Genomic DNA, 20,641 nt, shown 5'->3' with positions numbered 1-20,641 from the left:
TCCTCCATATCAAGGTCATAGAGGAATTATATCTACTTTGCGTACATTGACTGAAGATTTTTATTGGCCACATATGGACACTGATGTATCTAACTTTGTATCTGAATGTCTAGTTTGTCAATGAGTTAAAAGACACCATGGTAAACAATATAGTTTACTAATGCCATTATCTATTCCATCACGACCATGAGAACATATTTCAATGGATTTTATCACTAGTTTACCTAACACTAAAGCTAACCATGATATGATTTGGACTATTGTAGACAGGTTTAGCAAACAAGCATATTTTATTCCATGCAATAAAACTTTAACTGCATCTCAAGCTGCTCAATTGTTTTTGAAAACTGTGTTTACTAATCATGGCTTACCAAAAGTTATTATTTCTGATCGTGATTCTAGATTCTGTAATAAATTTTGGATTACTTTGTTTGCTAACTTAGGAACAAAGATTGATTTTTCATCTGCATTTCATCCTGAAACAAACGGTCAAACAGAAGCTACTAACAGTACTATTTTAGATCTTTTACGTGCTTACACTATTTCAAAACCACACACATGGGATACACATCTACATTTACTTCAGTTTGCATATAACAATACACCACATACAGCTACAAAGAAAGCACCATTTGAAGTTATTTATGGATATAGATTGCCTACACCTGTTGGATCATTATCAAGCAAAATTCAAACTGCTGATGATATTGCTAACATGCATGCTACTATTTTTTATAAAGCTAAAGATATAATTGCCAAAGCCCAGCAATCATATACAAAACAAGCAAATAAGAAAAGACAGGCTATGAATTTTAAAGTTGATGATTATGTTTGGTTACGCATAGAAAAATGTAGATTACAAAGTGTAGATAAACACCTAGTTGTGAAATTAGCACCTAGATTCTATGGACCATTCAAGATCATACACAAAATCAATGACAATGTATTTAAACTAGAACTATCACAACACTGGAAAATCCACAACACCTTTCATATCAGTTTATTACGACCTTTTAGAGGCCAATTACCTATACACCCTGTCTATGAAAACCCACCTTTGCTAGATGATGAGACTGAAATCCTTGAGCCTGAAACTATTATAGATACTGACTTTATGACCACTAGAACTGGCCGTAGATATTCTAGATATTTGGTCAAGTTTAAAAACCATCCTGTTGAAGAGGCCCAATGGATGCACGCTAGAGACTTAAATGCTTTCCCCACTCTGTTAGCTCCACATTGAGCTAATAGCAATTGAGGACAATTGCTATCCCACCCCGGGGGTATGATGCCAGGAGGCATATTCCATGGTAGATTCTATGCCACGGTGGATTCTGTGAGGTTTAACGGTGGATTTCGTAAGATTTTATTACTGGGGCTCCTACACAAAGTGGATTCTTTATGCGAGAAGTCGATGGGGACGCCTATCCTTTTCGGACGTTTTGTTAATTTTATGTGTACATGGGTGATTCCGCAAAATACATATTTAATTAATAAACGTTTATGAGTTTAGGGTGGGTTCACACTTGCACGGTGGACAAAAGGGTGAAGAAGCATTGGAGGATAGCGTGTATTCAAATTATCGTCAATATTTTGATGGGCGTGTACTTTAGGCATGGCGCCTATATTTTGTCGCGCTTATTTATCAAGGCACTTGATATTTATTTATTATTTTTGTATGCGCATGGGCGCACGATTTAGATATTTGTATTGGACATTGTATGGTACACCTGACTTCTTGGGCGCCCATTAGCTTTAATTCTATTTGGCACAAAAGCAAACTCAAAAGCTAAAGCGTGCTATTTTGTAATTTGGGCTATTATTTGAGCTTGAAGATGATTAATATATGAAATACATGCTTTGTGGAGCGCTCACACAAGGCATGGGGGGAGATTGCACCCAATTGGTCTCTTGTTCATGTCGTGCAAGCTTTCTACATTGATTTGTGTGCAAAAAGTAGAGTTCTTTTGTTCTTGGGGACCTTCTGACGCTCACTACACATGCATACGACGATCGATCTGCGCACCACAAAAAAGAGAGAGAGAAAGAAAGCTCAAATAATTAGAGTAACAAACTACAATTCTTGAAAGGATAGACACCCACTTTAAGACCATATAAGAGATACATGATGAGAGCAAAGTTTTAATGCGAAGAAGGAACACACACACACACACACACACACACACACACACACACACACAGAGTGGGGGGGAGAGGGGGGAATGACACAAATAATCTATCTATTCGGTAGATGATGAAAAATATAAAAATCTCAATGAAGAAAATCACATTATCAACCAAAAAAGAGCTCTCAACTTAACTTGACAATCCAACATGAATAACATAAGACTAAGAAAAGATAGCAATGGCCAATCCAATACAAATGACATTAAAAAATACCACCACAAGGTCAACATCTAGTGCCTAATTCTTATGGGCATAAAACCCACATTGTTGCTGCCAAATATAGGTTGTATACCTCTATCAACCCTAGGTGCAACAATGCATGCCTACCTGACAATGACATTATTCAGACACCCAAGTTGCATGCTCAAGTTTATGGGGAGATGTTAATGCTATTGACGGTGCCATCCCTGACATGCAGTTGTTGTACTAAAAAAGCAAAGATTTGTGATGGATTTATGGTTTTTATGCCTACACGGAACCTATTTTTCTGTTTGATATTTATGGTTCAATGTATTTGTTTTGTATTGATCTATGTGTTTGTTTCCATAAATAAGCACTTGTACTCAGTTGCGAGCAGTCCTCTTTTTTCTATGTGCTTCCTCTCCAAGAACTGTTGCTTTACTAAGGTTTGGGAGTAGTTGTCTATTTGTCACATTGGCTCACGTTAGGGTATGTGAATTTGTGCATTATAATATAGTATATATAGTATATATTTTGTAGGGGAGAGAGCAAGAGGGGGAAATTCAATACTTGAAATGGAGCTTCAACTCAAGACTCAAGTACAATAGACCAACAATTTGCCTTGGCCATAAATATGGATATGTTGCACATGTTTATATTGTGAAATTAGGCTTTAATACATGCCACGTATTCATAAGCAATATCACTGACTAAAAAATATTGTGAACTACTTTACTTCATCTCACCTATTATGTCTATTCAACACGCTTTATCCAATCAACACAAATAGAAGATTAGTCCTAAAGCTACAAAAGGAATAGAGTATAGATCTCACCTAGCCATGTACGCAAGTAGGATTTTTGCACAAGTGTAGACTTGACTTTTTAGAAAAGGGCATGGGCCTAAGAGAATATCTATAAGTAGAACACACATGCTAATAAAATTCTTGCCACAAACTATATTTAAACGAGAGAGAGAGAGAGAGAGAGAGAGAGAGAGAGAGAGAGAGAGAGAGAGAGAGAGAGAGAGAGAGAGAGAGAGAGAGAGAGAGAGAGAGAGAGAGAGAGAGAGAGGTCTTTTACATGTGAATGATTTGTTATAGTGTATAAATTCTTTTCTCTTGAGATTGATGGGTGTTTGCACATCATTGGGCATGCAAAATGAGCCATTTATAGTTGCATGAAGTGTGTTGTCATGTCAAGCAAATTGCTTCCCCTTCATGTTTTTAGAGCAAATAACACAATTGCTTCCTTGGGCTCTCAAAAAACACGAAGTGAGTGATGTGTAACCTCACGAACTTTGCAACGATGCAAGCTACAGAAAGCATGACTAGAGGTAGCTTTTAGTTCCAATAAGCGTAAGTGCAAATAGAAAGACAGTCCATTGCAGAAGTACAACTTATTAGCTCTTCAGATTGGCGGGATTTTATACAACACTACGCATGAAGCGCATTGTTCATTGTGTGCAAAGTGTGTTATTAGTCCTTTTTTGGGGAGCAAAGGAAAGCAGCTGTGTGCACGTCTGCTTCCCTTAGCTCAAAAAAGGTGAAGTGAGTGAGGCATAGCTTTAAAAGCATGCAAGCAACATGTGGTTAGTGGGCCTAGCTCATAATGCAATATTTAGAAACTCATAATTTAGAAATTAGAAGCGAGGATTTGTTGAGCTCAAGTTTATGAGGAGCTTAGAAAAAGGGAGTCAAACTTCCACTTTCTTTAGTTGTACTTCCTTAGGCATGAGTGGATTATGGATGGTAGAAAAAGGGGATAAGAACAAAGGAGTTGGGACAGAACCCCACACATATATATAATTGTTGCTTGTGTTGCCATACGACCTTATCTTGCATATTATTTTTCTAGTGCCCTCGAGCACCCTTCAAAGGCTTCAAGAGCCTTTGTCCAAAACATGGCGTTTGAACTTTGAAGATAAACGACTCGCATAATTTTGACTAGCATAAAGAAGAGCATGCCTGGATGATAGGCAAGGGGAAATCTATTGTGGGGATTTGCGTATTTAAGGTGGGGGGGGCTTCATGAATCATGATAGGGGCCCGGAGCATGTTAAGGAGCCTATGACTCAGGACCCAGGAGAGAGAGAGAGAGAGAGAGAGCTGTATGATTAGCAGCTCTTGAGAGAGAGAGCCATTACTCACACACGCGATTATGGAGCTAGTCAAACCCTAAGTATAGATCCAGAGGGACTCTGAGTGTGGCTTTCACTGCATTTATTAAAGGGAATTTAATTGGATGTGGGAAGTTACATTGAAGCCATAAAGGCACGCTCTCGAGAAGCAGGAGGTAAAATATGATGACATCTCCTCAAAGCAAGTGGGTGACCTCCTTCTTGGAAGATCCTCTGCTGGATGATCCACCCCAGCCCAATGCCTTCTTCTGGTGCGGCCTAAACGAGCAAGCCGATCTTAGGTGTGCTCTGTTTCTGTGGTTCTTTTATATGGCCTCCCTCACCAAAATGAGGCATTTATCCTTTGTCAGTAAGCATTAGGATGCCAAATCCGGCAGCAATCTTTGAGATTGGTTTCAGATAGCAGACTGATGTTCCTCGCGAGATTGGGCCTTTCAGTTGCAATCTTCTTTCTCTCTTTGAGACTTTTTCTCTCAGGATTCAGAATCACTCTGCTTCTGCAGGCGTCATTGTTTGGGTGCTGATTATTTGTATTGGCTAGGCAATACCATTCTCAAATCTTGTCACATTACTTGCAAAAACATTGTAATCGTTCGGGATGGCGAATTCTTCACAGGAATTTTGTTTAACAAGCAAAGGCTAGGAGCAGAACAAAGAAGCGACTCTTTTTACCTACTTGTGTGTTTCCGAATATAGCAAGATACTAGATGTAGTCTGTCAGGAGTTTCAATGCTGTGTCATTGATGTCTTATGTGCCTTCTTTTACTGTTAAAAAAAAAAAAAACCCTCTGAGAATGATGACGTTATTGCACCTGCAGTGTAGATAATAGCTTCTGTAGAAAGGATCCAGACCACAAACAAAAGGCTTGCTCAAAGAAGAGGTATGGGTAAATTTACTTCGGATGAACAGTTTTTTGTGTGAGTTTTATTTTTCTAGAAGGGTTGTATATTGTGTGATGGATTATTTGTTTCTATTGCTTATTTCGGCAATATTGCTAGAAGAACACCTAGAACGGGAAGTCTTTGGAGTTTGAGACTTGGAGCAAAGTCTATAGTAGGGAAATTTAGTGGCTATAGCTGAGAAAAATCTGGCTGCTGTGTATGATTTCGATATGCTGTAAAGGGACTTTTATCTGAAGCTTGAAGTTTGGGAAAATGCTAGCAAAAGAGAAGAGCTCCCTTGCATAGCAGGAAAAACAGGGTTTTATACCCATCATTGCTGAGAGGCTTAGTACAGGTTTTATCTGCTGAAGAAGGCTAGGGACCACCTAGAAGCCAATCCACAACTAGTGGGAAGACAAGAACACTACTTTACGAATCTTCATCTGTTTGACTAGCTCTCCAGATCTCCATTAGCATGCCTATAAAAAGAGCAAATTTTGTTGAAAAGCTTGTTGGCAGGTGTATTGATTTATTGGGTCTGCAATGGTGGGACCTTTTAGCAGACCTTGTGGTCCTACTGAGCAAACCTTATCTGAACCACTCCCATAAGATCCTGAAGAATATGTTTTAATGCCTCTGGGGAGACCTTGGCACTCTTGAATAGAGGTGAAGCACTGCTGCAGGAACATGAGTTGCCATTCAAGTGCCTGAGTTTTACCTGAATGGGGCAAGGATATCCCTCTGGTGACCGGAATAACATTTTGGGCAAGAGGTCCTTGCTGCCTGGTTTTTGGAAGGTTGTTATCATAGGTTGTGCATTCTTGATGAGATTGAGCCTATGGCTTTTGCAAAGCCAACTAAGGTGGAAAGGCTCATTGGCCTTTGGAGGCTGGGTGGATGGAATCTAAAGCATTGTGCTTTTCACATTTAAATGCCACTTATGTGCTACAGGGGAAGGCCTATTTTCTTTATGTGAATAGAGATGAGAAATATGTATACAGAAGCCACTAGTTGGTGATGAGCTGAAGGAAGTGTTGAAAACGGAAGTGTGCTGTGCTTAAGATGGATAAAAAATGTAGCAGCAACCTGCCTATCTAAGCCTGAATGGTGATATGGCAGCTTGTGAAGGCTTTCATTGGCCTTAGTCCTTCACATTAAATGTTTATTTTTTCTTGCCTTAGTGACACTAGAAGTGATTTCCTAGGGCACATTTAATGTCTAGAGTCCAGACTTGTCACTAGGCACCCATTAACACTTCTCCACCACGGCTTATCACAACTTTTGCCAATGTCTCCACATTGCGCAAGGTAGGGTTTGATGCATTATGTGAAAGATGAGAGAGAAAAATCAACTTGAGTTGCCAAAAATGAGTGGATATACTTTTTTTTAACTCAATAAAACAATCTAAACTAGGTTGTGGCTGCCAAAAGGAGAGGTTGGGAGAGTCTTAAACTAGTCAAAAGCGAAATGCAGCTAGTGGAATTATACATTATAATGAGGGTGAAAAGTGTTGAACAAGAGTCTATAACAACCATGAGGCTTAAGTGAAACCAATCTTTCTTTTGAGGAAAGGGTAGTAATGGCTTGATGTTTTTTTATGCCTTCAGGATGTGAACATAAGTACCATATTCAAAAGCTTTGAAATAAGAAACATTAGGTTGAGACCCAAAATACGCCTCATAGGGTGTCATACAAACCATGACTGAAGTAGGGGATTGATTTAGGATATGGATAGCAATAGTTGTCACGGGGACATGAAAATTTGAGATGCTCTAATCTTGCCGATAACATTTGATTAAGGTATTTTGGGTGGTAATGGCTTGATGTTTTTTTATGCCTTTAGGATGTGAACATAAGTACCATATCCAAAAGCTTTGAAATAAGAAACATTAGGATGAGACCCAAAATATGCCTGATAGGGTGTCATACAAACCATGACTGAAGTAGGGGATTGATTAAGGATATGGATAACAGTAGTTGTCATGGGGACATGAAATTTTGAGATGCTTTAATCTTGTCGATAACATTTGATTAAGATATTAATCAAATGTGCCAGGTTGTTTAGCACATGTGATGCACATGGCAGTTATTTCATGGTAACAGGCCAAGGCCTCCGAGAATGTAGTGGGTGTCAAAGGCAAAAGTTATAATAAGTTATGCTGGATAGATACTAGGTGGTCCTCGGTGTCAGATTTGGGTCTAGACCAATTCATTGGCCACTTATGACGGTGTTAACATTAGAGACTAGACATTAGTTAATTAATTAATTAATGCCAGGCTAAGGGTCAATAATTGCTTATGGATACTTGGAAGATAAATTAGCTTAGTTAATTTAATTATTGGTTGGTAGGATTAATTTTTTGGAGTACTAGAATAATTTTTAAATTAATTTTTAAAATTAATATGTAAAAATCAATTTAAAAAGTTGGACAATGGTAGAAAATAAAATTAGAAGGCTATCACTTGGTAAAACTTGTCCATGCAAATGAAAAAAACGTTTTTAGGGGTTGGTGGAAGTCTAATCTAGCCATTGTGAAAGAGGAGGTCGTAAAGAGCAAGCAGAGGCTATTGATGTAATTTGCAGCTAGCAAGAATTATTTCTACAACATGTGACAGTAATTTGGAGCCCTCTAAGAGCAAGTGACAGTAGTCCAAGGTATAGTGCAAAAGGCAACATATGGGAGGGGATAATAGTCTTTTTGGTGGTCCTAAGCTGTAGGTGATAGCTTCCATGGCTGTTTGAGCAGGGTAATGGTAGCCTTTTAGTATTTCTTATGATCAAACTTGGAAATTTCTCTCTCCACAACATTTTGTCTCATTTTCCAAGCATCTCTCGAGTCATCTCAACATTTTCTAGCAATTTGAGCCATTAGAGAAATAGATTTCAGTCAATCTTTACTGTAAATCCTAATTTATAGTAAAAATCAGGGTTTTGACAGTTGTCTTGGGATGCATGCTTAAAATTGAGGACCTAGGACTTGAATTCTACTATCTGAAAGTGAGGAATTTCAAGGAGATTTAAGAGGCCAGCCAACCAATATTAGATTTAGGGTTGAATTTGTTTGAATTTGTATTTCAAGGAGTAAGGTGAAGACCAATCCCTAAGTAAACCAAGGGGCAAATTGGTTTGGAGGCTTATTGATCAATGTTGATAGCAGGAGGTACTTGGATTAGCAGAGGAGATCAAAGAATCTCAATTGTACTCCTTCCATTTGCAATATAAGATTAAAATTTTTTTTGCAAGGGGCACTAATTTTGGGGCTAACTAGGTGTCTATTGTCCAAGATTAAAGTGGTAAAGTGTGCATTTTCAGTTTATGTGAATTTTATGCTTGTTGTAATTAATGCTTAATCAGGTTATTTACTACCCTATCCGAGGAGGAAGGTTGGTTACAGTAGCCATAGCCTCAGCCCATGGAAATTGAGGTGTCTCTCAATGCGCTATCATGGTGCGGGCCATCTTGATCACACTTTGATTCTTCTGCTCCAATATGCCATTCTCTTGAGGGGTATTGGTGTTTGCAAACTCTTGGTGGATATCGCAATCTACACAAAATATGGCAAGTTCGTTGGAGAGAAATTCTTTTCCCTTGTCTGATCACAATGTCTTCAGCTTTTTGCTTGATCGGTTCTCCTCTAATAAGAGCAACCAATCCTTAAAGTGGGAGAGGGCCTCCAACTTCAACTCCAAGAAATAGGCCTATGTCATTTTGCTAAAATTGTTAACCATAAGTATGAAATACAAGCTTTCCTTAAGGGGCTCCATGTTAGAGAGTCATTTCCTGGACAATAGAGTGCCACGCCAGCAGTATGGATAGTGCAGAGGAGACACATCAGTAGGCAGCATAGTCGAAGAGGTGCCACTTCAGCACAATTGGACATGGACAGGAGCATTTAGATTGTTTTATGCAGCCGATCTGTTTTTTATCATTTTCGTGGCATTTTTGCACTGCTGTTTATAGTAGATTGGTCCAGCACTTGATTATATTCTGATCTTGAGATCTGACAGAGATAGCCTATTGTAACTGATGGCACGTGGGCTGGCGGAGATCAAGGTCCTCAAGGCGGAGACACATGCAGATATTTTCTCTGCACCCTTGTATATTTATGCACTTCTATACAGCATACTACACTGCAGATTTTTTGCGTTTCACTGTCTCCTTTTCTCTCCCTCTCTCTTCTGTCTGTGTTCACTCTCTCTCAGTCTTTGTCCTACGCTTCCGGATCGCTGCACTCTTACATGGTATTAGAGCGGTGAAATCAGACTGATTGATTGAAGAACCTACTTGAAGAGGAGATTTCAACGCGACACAAGGTTGTGTTTTCAGCATTCGAGGGCTAGTTGGAGAGTTGTGCATTGGAACAAGGCTGAAGCGAGTGTGGGCGTGCGGGATAAAAGTCCAGTTGGTGAATTTGGTGTAGGTTATTGCTGTTTGAGGGGAGGAAGGCTATGTTTTAGCCCTTCCATTGTAGATTTTACCTATTCATCGCCTCTGGCGGCTGAAGAAGGTTCGGAAAGCAGAGGAAACAACCCTAACAGGCTGCGTTTACACAGTCAAAGGGGGACTGATTTTGCGTTTGTGCAAGCATTGCAGGTGAACATGTCTACAGAGACTGATTTGGAGTTCCAGGCGAACATGGACATGAAGGTGCTTGTCTTACCGGCTCTTCTATCGGATCAAAAGCTTGATGGTGACAATTACCGCATTTTGGGGGTGATGATGTTGGCCATTGTGGAGTCTTATGATTTGGCGGAGCTTGTGATGGAGGAGATTAACAGGTCCTCTCAGTGAGAGACGAGCCCAAACTCTCTTCCAATGCTTGTGCAGAGTTGACTAAGGTTCAGTCTCATTGGGACATTCTGAATGCCAGAATTCGTTCTTTTCTTTTTCTGTCTTGCACTACAACCATGATAGCTCACATTGAGTTCTTGATGGTGGCTTGAGAGATATGGCTGGAGCTTGACCAGATGTATAACCGGATGACCTTGATGAAGAGGGTTTCTTTGGAGGTGCAGATGCGGACTTTGTCCGTGAATAGGTCTTTTTCGCTTTGGGAACACATCAATAAGCTTGGGTAGTTTCAAATGCAGGTTCAAAATGCGGGGAAGCCTATTTTCTCCGAAGACATGGCGATCACTTTGTTGTCCCAGTTACCGCCATGATTCGGTACCTTTTATTTTGCTCTTATTGCATCAGGGCGGGAGTCGACTCTTCGGTGGGAAGAGTTGGTTCCTATGGTCTTGGACCAAGAGGAACAATTGAAGGGATAGAATGCTTCCAAATTGGAGGCTTTGGTTGGTCAAGCCTCTCAGAAGAAGGGGAAGGACCAAACAAAGGAGGAGGACAACAAATCCAAGAAGGACAAGGAGAAGGAATCGACTTGCCATATTTTTGGTAAGACCGGTCATTGGAAGAAGGATTGCCCTGACAAAGACAAGAAGGACACTAAGAAGAAGGACATGAAGGATTCTGGAGTGGTGGTTGCACCCTCATCAGCTACTTTTCTACACTTAGCAGTCATTGAGGACTCTACACCGAAGACTTCTGATGCTGCGATGACAACTCCCCAGGCTTGAGAGTGGATCGTGGACAGTGGTGCCTCACGGTACATGACTCCTTCTCCCATTGGTGTTGCCCATTGGCGACCTTCGTGTGGGTAGATTCTCATTGAAGACAACTCTTCTGTGTCTATTGCTGCGCGGGGTGAAATGCAGCTGATTCTTGATGGATGTGGTGGTACCCATACTTCCGAGGTGTTGCATGTGCCAGGCTTGGGGTATCATTTGCTTTCGGTCCATAAGATTTGTTCTCTTGGCCTCTTGGTGGTGTTTGACAGTGATACTGTTCGAGTCCTTGATTGTGGATTGAGGAAGGTTCTCTCTGCAGGGTATGAGGAGAATGTCATCTACAAATTGAAGTTTTCTACAGCTCTTATCTCTCTTCTTTTTACCTCTCAGGTGGCCAAACCGAGCGTACCTTCGGACGGCATCGCAAGGATTGTTTGTCCAAGGTTTGCCGGACATAGTGGTGAGCCATTAGCCATATGTCTCTTGCTGTAACCAGCCTTCCTTGTTAGATAGGGTAGTAAATCCCTGATTACAGCTTAATTACAGCAGCAAACAATAAATGCAAATCTGAAAATACAAATTTACCTATCGATGTTGGACAATGCACACCCAATTGGCCCCAAAATTGGCGCCCCTTTCGGTATTTCTTTAGCTTTATTGAAGAAAAAGTTGACTTACAATGGGGTTCTCCCAATCTCTTTCGGTATTTCAACTCCCTTGCTGTCCAAAGTGACCAACAAGTCTTCAATCTATTTTGCCCCTTGATTTGGGCACTCAATTGGCCTTCACCCACTTCATAAAGGATGGAAATGCCCCAAATTCAATGGCTGGCTAGTCCTCTTGAATTCAGCTGAAATTCACCTTCAGCCTTGTTGAATCCAAGTTTGGGAGCTTCCGAAATCTGTTGGGTTTACGGCAGAGAAATTTGCAATTTCTCAGCCTTCAAGGGTCCAAATGCTGAGATCTTCGGAGCAAGGCTGTGAAATGGTTGGGACATGAGAGAGAAAGCTGTAGAGAGAGAAAATTCAGAGTTTTGTTGCGAAGAATGACTGAAAATCAGTCAAAATCTGCCCTGCCACAACAGCTTGTAGATGCAAAGAATTGAAGAAAATCAGTCATTTACAGTTGCTACCTTGTCTCAACAGCCTGTAGATGCTGCCTCCTGCTGTTGATTGGTCTTCTCTTGCCCTTGGCAGCCTTAGAAGATCCTCCAATGGTTGCAATTCAGACCAGCAGCCTCCCCTCCCTCTCTCTTGGAGGCTGAATTTATAGAAATGCCTCTCTCCAGTCTCTAAAGACGTTTTTCAGTTTTGCATGGGCATTTTTCACAAGTGACAGTCTTCCCAAATGGTTTTTTCAGCATTTTTCAAAATTAAATATTAATTTTCAGCCTTAAAATACTGAAAATCAATCTAATAATTATTTTGGTGCCTTGAAAAATAATCTGACTAGCCAATAATTATATTGACTAGGCAACTTTCATTTCCGAGTGTCTCTGCACGATCTTTGACTATTAGATTGACGTTAGGTACCATTAAACGCCACTTCTCTAGTGTCACCAACTGACACTTATGGCCAAATGGATGACCTAGGCCAACAACTGGCACTAGATACCACCAAGTACATGTGTGGCATAACTTATAGCAACTTTTGCCTTTGACATCTCGTGATTTCTTCGGGTCCCGGGCTCATAAATTTATTTTAACCCCAGTTGCACCTCATATATGCATCATTTACTTAATCACATGATTAAAAATTAATTTATATGTTAAGTGAGGTTTCAAAAATACATGTCCTTATGACAGCCCTCTCCCTTGAAATCCTTGCAATCGTCCTCGATTGCTCTGCCAAATGCATCAAAAGCAAAGTACTACATTGGAATTTTCCATAGGACATCATAGTCAACACAACATTGCGCACTGCTGTTCAACCATTCCATATGCCCAACATATGTTGAAAATTACCAGCCAACATAACATAGCATAAGACTCGCAAAGAATCTCAAAAACATTGCCAGTTTATCATGTGACATGTCCATTTCTCATGAGCTGAACTCATTTGGCAAAACCAAACCATAGCATAGCATAAGCAAGCATAAACCATGGCTAAAACATCAATGGCATCATAATATATACTGTTGTCCATGGACCTAGATGTAAACCATTGAAAACTGAGTATAATCTGATCATAAACTAATCACTTGCTGATCTGAGAACTGATCACAAACTGTTGCAAATGTGACCCCAAACTGGTCACAAACTCATTGTAAAAATTGACCAGCAATCAATGCAAAAATTGATGCACAATTGATCCAAAAAGTGACCATAAAGAGCCCTTAAGTTGATCAAAAACTGAGCTGAATACCATTGAATATTAATGATCATACACTGAAAACTAGCATTCGATAATCAGCCCCTGACGATCATTAATTGATGCTACACCAAGCATAACCAATGCCATACCAAGCATAACTGATTACACCCTAGCATAACGGATGCAAATATACAGTTTCAGAGCTGCAGTGAAAACCATACCGATCTGCATACCAAACATAGTGACTAGTACACTGAATTGTGATCTCCTGGCAAACATACTGTTCAGCTACAATACCTTGAATGTATGCTGAATACATCCGAGATCCACTACATATAAGAGCTGTTCATAATCGGAGGAGTGGAAGTGCTACCTCCCCTTGAGTATCAGGCAATACTCCGGACCCTTGCTCTGCTGAACTTGACGGAGCCCGAACTAAAGTTGGCTCTAACTGAAAGGCATCTAGGTAAAGCTGCAAGAACTGAGGATGGTCTGCTAAGTCATCCTCTTCCATCCATTCGGCATCCATTGGTGAATAATTCTAAAACTTCACCAAGTACCTCTTGGAAACTTTACCTTTGACCTTTCTTTCCTTGTGTGCCAAAGTCTGCTCAGGTACCAAAATCTCATCTAGCTCCTCAACCTTAGGATGAATTTTAGCAGACATATCCTTTGGCACATCACCATGAAAAGGCCTCAATAGACTGACATGAAAGGCATTGTGTATCCGCCAATGTGGAGGTAATTTCAGCCGATATGCCACATCGTTGATCTTCTCCGACACCTGGAAGGGCCCATAGTATCTCATACTCAACTTCGGATACAATCTTTCTCTTCCTTTTATCTTTTTCAGCCTTGCCTTTTCAAAACGCAGCAATACATAATCACCCTCTGCAAACTGCAAAGCACCTCTATGTGGATTAGCCGCCCTCTTTTGCTTTATTTGTGATCTTTGAAGTGCATATTTTATCTTTGCATAGGCTACATCCAAGTTTTCCACATAACGATCAGCCTCAAAGATCTCATCCTTAGTTTGCAGAATAGGTGATACCTTTTGGAACCATGAAACCAGCCTTATTTTCAGATTTACCCTTTTTCTCAACCTTTGCCTCTTTGACATGTGACTCGGCATCATCATCGTGGAATCCTGCATCCTTCCATGCAGCGATGTGTCAACTGTAGTAGCATTTTCTATAAGCTGAGACATGTTGGAAATAATGGACTTATGCAAAAATCCTTGATTCCTTTGGCAAACCACAAATATGCTTCTCCTCCTGCTCATGGAGGGGTACTGTGCGATAAGAAGTAACTCGCAACAATGCATTCCAAAACTTTTTCTTATATTGATCCAAGTTCTTGTAGTCTTTGGAATTCAAGTGATTCGAAGCCATAGTTTTTCCATACATGAATCAAACGTCAAACGCAAACACGTATGAAAGTATGAAACGAGTATAATTCAGACCCTAGACCTGAATCATACGTGACCCTAATTTTTTAACATATTCTTAATAAAATATGAGAAAAATACACAACTTTAAGATATGATAAAACATGATAAACATGTGCTAATTTCAAAATAAAAGAACAATGCACAACTCTTAAACTTTGAAGACTGAGACTCCAGAGCTTGAGTCAATATAGAAGGATTCATGATTCATCATTCAACTTTCAGGGAATTGACATGATACATGATACATCTGTCATCAAGATTCAAGCCAAGTTGCCCAATGCCAAGTGCATAGTAGACTAAAAACTGAAAGGGAACAACCAAAAGCAAAACTGAAAACTGCGTAATAGAGTCACATCATATATCATGATTCATGATTCATCTGTCATTGACTAATCTACTCATCATCTTCATCATCCTCAAGAGTGCAGTCCTCCTCCTCCTCCTGCTCATCATCATCATCATCATCATCGTCGTCATCATCATCCTCCTCCCTCTGATGTGGACCAAGAGAACTCGAGCCAGGAGCATCACTAGTGCTTGCCTCCCTGTGTGGCACTGGCAATGAGGCTACGATGTCCTCTTCCTCTCGTATCTACTGCAATGCAAGCAATCTATCATCATCCTTCTCCTTGTTAAGCATGTCCAATGTAACCTCAATCTTTTCATAGCCTGATTCCTTAATTTTATTGATAAGACGAAGGTTTGTATGAATATATACAAGCTGCTCAGTACATTTTGGAAGCAATTTATTCCTTCTCTTTGTTTGAATCAGTGAAAATGTTCTCCAATTTCTCTCACAAGGAGAGGCACAAGATCCTTGTGAGAGTATTCTTAAAGCCAATTGCTGCAATCTAGGTACGCATGGGCCAAATGTCTCCCACCATTTCACACCCTGATGCATTCTTTTCTCATCTCTTGCAAGTGGCCGAGAAAATGCACCTGATTCCGACTTGTACATGTCAAGCTCATCACATAGAACACCCTGCATATCCACATCATATTTTGTGTACCAAGGAGAGCTTACTTTATATCCACATCATATTCAGCCTTGGTCCAGAGTTCAAACTTCAGAGTCCAGAGTCCAGACTTCAGGCTTCAGCTTTCAAATTTCAGAACTTAATTTTCAGCCACTGTGCAGTGACTAGTCACTGCAGTGTGCATTGTAGTCCTAGGCTCCAGCCTCCAGGTTTGTAACCTCGAATCTCAATATTCAGCCTTTAGGTCTGTAGACTGTAAAGTTGTGAACAATGAAGAGTCTGGACTCTGAAGACTCACTGCAGTCTGCACTGCTCAGTGCTCACAGGCTGAAGCTTGAGAGAGAGAGAGAGAGAGAGAGAGAGAGAGAGAGAGAGATCTTACCTGATGATCAAAAAGTTTGGGGCAGCAGTATTTCCAAGTAGAGAGCTGTGTTTCCCACAGTTTGTGGAGTTCCTCAGGCTGAGTTCAGTCGTTTTCAGTCACGATTCCTTAGGAGTGTGTGTTTCAGATTGCCTGAATCCAGGGAAAGAGTCGGCAGATAAAGGCGACCACATTCTGTATGCTTTTGTGTAAAGTCGTCAACATTTTTTAATTTAAAAAAACGTCAAGTTTGATATGGGGTTTTCAGACGTCTGTTTTTCAGACGTTTACAGATGTCTGAAATTCATTTCAGATGCGTTTGAAAACAACTATGTTCCAAGCCATCATAATGTCTACTTCAAAGGTACTTGTTAACCAATTTGAAGCAAACATTTGCTTGAACTGGACCCACGTGGTAGGTGACTTCCCTTGAATAAGGAGTGTAGACCACACTGCAATGCATTTCCCGTAAAAAATGTGGCTGCCTTGCGTATCTTAGATGCCTTTGTGAAGTTGCCTCCAGAATAGGATGCATAAAACTGCTGAATAAAAACAAGTGCTTTCAGCCTATCTTGTGCACCACTGAAAGGCTCAAACTTCACACTTTTGCCACCTTCATCATAGTCCTTCAACGGACCTATGGGAGTCAAGTTATCATAAATGGGGTGCTGCAAAAAGGGTGCATCGGCTATATTTGCATGAAAACCAGCACTATCTGAAGCACCTACATGACCAGCACCAAATCCTTGTGCTCCAATAGTCCTTGGGGGTGCCGATACATATCCATATGGCCCGCTTTGTGCCCCAAGCGTCATACTTACGTTGCCATACATGGGATTAGGCATTCCACTTGCATTACCCGGATACATTGGGTGTTGTGAGCCATGCATTGGCTGTTGCATACCATAGGGATTTGTGCCATACATTCCCGTATGTGGTGCTTGTCCAACCATAGCATGAAAAATGGTACCACCACCAAAGTATCCTTGCTGTCCCATGCTTGCATGTGCATAATTGCCTTGCTGCCCATGTTCCCATGTATTGGCACTACCAAGTTGGCCATACATTTGCACTTGCTACCCCACGGATACCAACTGTTTGAGCTCATCAGGCATTTTGGGCTCTTCTAAAGAAGGGTTAGGCATTTCCTTTGGTTCTTGTTGCTGTCTCGAAGCTATAGAAGGTGTCTTCTTCTCTTTGCCTTTGCTGTCCTTCTTTGGGGCATTCAAGAATCGAGTAAACTGGGGATCCTTTGCCAATTCAGCAAAAAGATTTGTTGTTGTACGCATTTGATCCTTGAAGCTATCATCAAATTCTTCAGCCCCTTGCTAGTCATCAGCCTCTTAATGCATTGAAGTGCCAATATTTGGGTCATTTCCCACATTTTCAGCATGCTGTCCATGTTGAGAACCATACCCAACATCAGTCATTGCATTTCCCCCTTCGCCATGTGATTGACCAAGGAGTGATGCATTCTCTTCACTTGATCCCGTATCACCATGTGAAGACATGCTTGCTGTAATTCAGTGCTGAGAACAATTTCAGCAATAATGCAATAGTCCCAAATTTCAATCAAGTACCACGGGCCCACCAATTGAAAGGATTTGATGGTATCCCGGCAATGGAAATACGTAACTAGCCTTCCTCCTCCGATAGGGTGGTAAATCCTTGATTACAACTTAATTACAGTAGCAAACAATAAATGCAAATCTGAAAATGCAAATTTACCTACTGATCTTGGACAATGCACACTCGATCGGCTCCAAAATTGGCGCCCCTTTCGGTATTTCTTTAGCTCTATTGAAGAAAAAGTTAATTTACAATGGGGTTCTCCCAATCCCTTTTGGTATTTCAACTCCCCTTGCTATCCAGTGACCAGTAAGTCTTCAATCTATTTTGCCCCTTGATTCGGGCACTCAATTGGCCTTCACCCACTTCATAAAGGATGGAAATGTCCCAAATTTAATGGTTGGCTAGTCCTCCACCTGAATTCAGCTGAAATTCACCTTCAGCCTTGTAGAATCCAAGTCTTGGAGTTTCCAATTTTTGGCACGCTTTCGAAATATGCTGCTAAACCCTAATTTCTGCTATAAATTAGGGTTTACAGCAAAGGAATTTGCAATTTCTCAGCCTCCAAGGGTCCAAATGCTAAGATCTTCGGAGCAAGGCTGTGAAATGGTTGGGACATGAGAGAGAAAGTTATAGAGAGAGAAAATTCAGAGTTTTGTCACGAAGAATGACTGAAAATTAGTCAAATGCAGTTTCTGCCCTGCCATAACAGCTTGTAGATGCAAAGAACTGAAGAAAATCAGTCATTTACAGTTGCTGCCTTGTCTCAACAGCTTGTAGATGCTGCCTCCTGCTGTTGATTGGTCTTCTCTTGTCCTTGGCAGCCTCAGAAGGTCCTCCAATGGCTGCAAATCAGACCAGCAGCCTCCTCTTCCTCTCTCTTGGAGGCTGAATTTATAGAAATGCCTCTCTCCAGCCTCTAAAGACGTTTTTTAATCTTGCATGGGCATTTTTTACAAGTGGCAGTCTTTCCAAATGGGTTTTCCAGTATTTTTCAAAAATAAATATCAATTTTCAGTCTTAAAATACTAAAAATTAATCTAATAATTATTTCGGTGCCTTGAAAAATAATTTGATTAGTCAATAATTAAATTGGCTAGGCAATTTCCATTTCCGAGTGTCTTTGTGTCATCTTTGACCATCAGATTGGCGTTAGGTACCATTAAACGCTACTTCTCTAGTGTCACTAACTGACACTTATGGCCAAATGGATGACACAGGCCAACAACTGGTACCAGATACCACCAAGTACCTGTGCGGCATAACTTATAGCAACTTTTGCCTTCGATATCCCGTGATTTCTTCGGGTCCCGGGCTGGTAAATTTATTTTAACCCCAGTTGCACCTCACATGTGCATCATTTACTTAATCATGTGATTAAAATTAATCCACATGGTAAGTGAGTTTTTAAAAATACATGTCCTCATGACACTTGCATTTGTGGGAAACTGCATGGGGATGAGATTCCCAACAAAGCTTTGAGGCGGTCTACTTCACCTATGGAGCTTGTATCTACGGATCTTTGTGGCCCGATGAGGACCGAGTCCTTGAAGCGGAGCTTGTACTTCGTGTTGATTGTAGATGACTACAGCAGGATGACTTAGGCTTATTTCTTGACATTGAAGTCGGAGGCTTTCTCCCACTTGAAGGATTGGCTTTGTTTTGAGGAGAACTGATTTGGCCGGTGATTGCAGACCTTGCATTCAGACAAGGGCGATGAATTTATGTCTTATGAGTTTGCTCGTTTTTGTGCAGATAGGGGTATTCACCAAGAGTTTGCTCACACCAACACTCCTCAGAGAATGGCATTTTGGAGCGGAAGAACAGGAGTGTGATTGGGATGGTGCGCATCATGATGGAGCACCGACAGACACCTCAGTTTCTGTGGGCCAAGGCCGTGGCTACTGCAGTTCACATCCTCAATCGATCTCCGACTTCAGCCGTTGACAGGATGACATCTTTTGAGGCTTACTTTGTGCCTACGCCGGATGTCTCTTATTTCCTGATCTTTGGGTGTGACGCCTATGTGCACATCCCTAAGATGCAACATAACAAGTTCGAGGTGGCTTCTCGCCGATAGGTTTTTGTTGGCTATAGCTTCGAGTCCCAAGGTTATCGTCTGTTTGATCCCGTTAAGCGGAATGTCTACATGAGCCGAGATGTACAGTTCGTGGAAGTTCCGGCCATAGAGGGGGGTGAGGAGCATCCCGTCCTTGGAGATCCAAGGGAGAGTTGGACTCTCGAGTTCCTTTGGAGCTAGAGTTTCTTGATGGAGATAGTTTTTCTGATTCAAAGTTTTCCCTTCCCTCAACCACCCCAGTGGAGCTTCTGTCGGTGGATGTTTTCGAGTCTTTAGCAGATGGAGAGCGATGGGGCGAGGTCTGGCCTCCTCCTCGTTGGGCCCGTGACACACTTTGAGCTTTATGGATCGAGGGGGTCCTTGAGGAGTGGGAACCGCATGATGGACCGTGGAGGTCACGGAGGAACCAGACACATTCTACGGAGCTTGTTTGCTCTAACTATTGTTTGATGACTTGTGTTATGCAGGATCGAGAGCCCACTCTAGTGAAGGAGACTATGTAGTCTGACCATTGGCGGAAAGCTATGGAAGCCGAGTTGGAGGCTATTGAGAGGAATGACACTTGGTCCCTTGTGTCTCGTCCCTCTCACAAGAAGGTGATTGGTGTTAAGTGGGTCTTTAAGACCAAGCACCTTAGCGATGGTTCTTTGGATAAGCACAAGGCTCACCTTGTTGCTAAAGGTTTTGCTCAGCGCCCAGGCATTGACTTCCATGATACTTTTGCCCCCACTGCTCGTATGGTGACTATTCGAGATGTTTTTGCCTTGGCTGTCCATAGGAGCTGGCCTGTCTATCAGTTGGATGTGAAGTTGGCCTTTCTCAATGGTGACTTGCAGAAGGAGATCTATGTTGAGCAGCCTCTTGGCTTTGGATCCTTGGATGGGAAAGTTTACAGGTTGAAGAAGGCCTTGTATGGCCTCAAGTAGGCACTACGT

The 20,641-nt window shown here is 41.2% G+C and overlaps 2 protein-coding genes and 1 pseudogene across 3 annotated transcripts in view; 2 read left to right on the top strand and 1 right to left on the bottom strand.

The window, feature by feature from the left end:
- Nucleotides 1-4,288: 4,288 nt before the first annotated feature.
- The window catches only part of LOC148040621 (transcription factor ILR3-like), a 29,679-nt gene continuing 13,326 nt past the window's right edge, over nt 4,289-20,641 (top strand). Inside the window, exons 1-2 of one of the 2 annotated variants that reach the window (XM_087701354.1) lie at nt 4,290-4,787; nt 5,325-5,387. In XM_087701354.1, coding sequence (XP_087557480.1) covers nt 4,669-4,787; nt 5,325-5,387 — 182 coding nt within the window. In that variant the 5' untranslated portion in view covers nt 4,290-4,668. Of the gene's footprint in view, nt 4,788-5,324; nt 5,388-20,641 lie in introns of both variants that reach the window. The other variant, XM_087701358.1, reaches the window with a different exon arrangement.
- On the bottom strand, nt 15,114-16,872 carry LOC148040623 (uncharacterized; annotated as a pseudogene).
- Nucleotides 18,834-19,573, top strand: LOC148040622 (uncharacterized). Its single transcript, XM_087701366.1, has 2 exons — nt 18,834-18,944; nt 19,382-19,573. The coding sequence occupies exons 1-2, from the start codon at nt 18,834-18,836 to the stop codon at nt 19,571-19,573; spliced, it is 303 nt and encodes a 100-aa protein (XP_087557492.1).

The sequence above is a fragment of the Lygodium microphyllum genome, chromosome 2 (genome assembly GCF_053477565.2).
Source record: "Lygodium microphyllum isolate KBCC chromosome 2, Lygodium_microphyllum_v1.1.10, whole genome shotgun sequence".
NCBI classification, from domain to species: Eukaryota; Viridiplantae; Streptophyta; class Polypodiopsida; order Schizaeales; family Lygodiaceae; genus Lygodium; species Lygodium microphyllum.
Note: the sequence above shows the minus strand (reverse complement) of the source record. Positions and strands in the feature narration are given on the sequence as shown.

Bases quoted from the DNA above. Each gene is read 5' to 3' on its own strand.
- LOC148040622 (XM_087701366.1), top strand. From the start codon at position 18,834: ATGGATGACACAGGCCAACAACTGGTACCAGATACCACCAAGTACCTG. The intron at 18,945-19,381 runs GTAAATTTATTT...GTTTTTGTGCAG, and splicing joins TTTCTTCGGGTCCCGGGCTG to ATAGGGGTATTCACCAAGAG.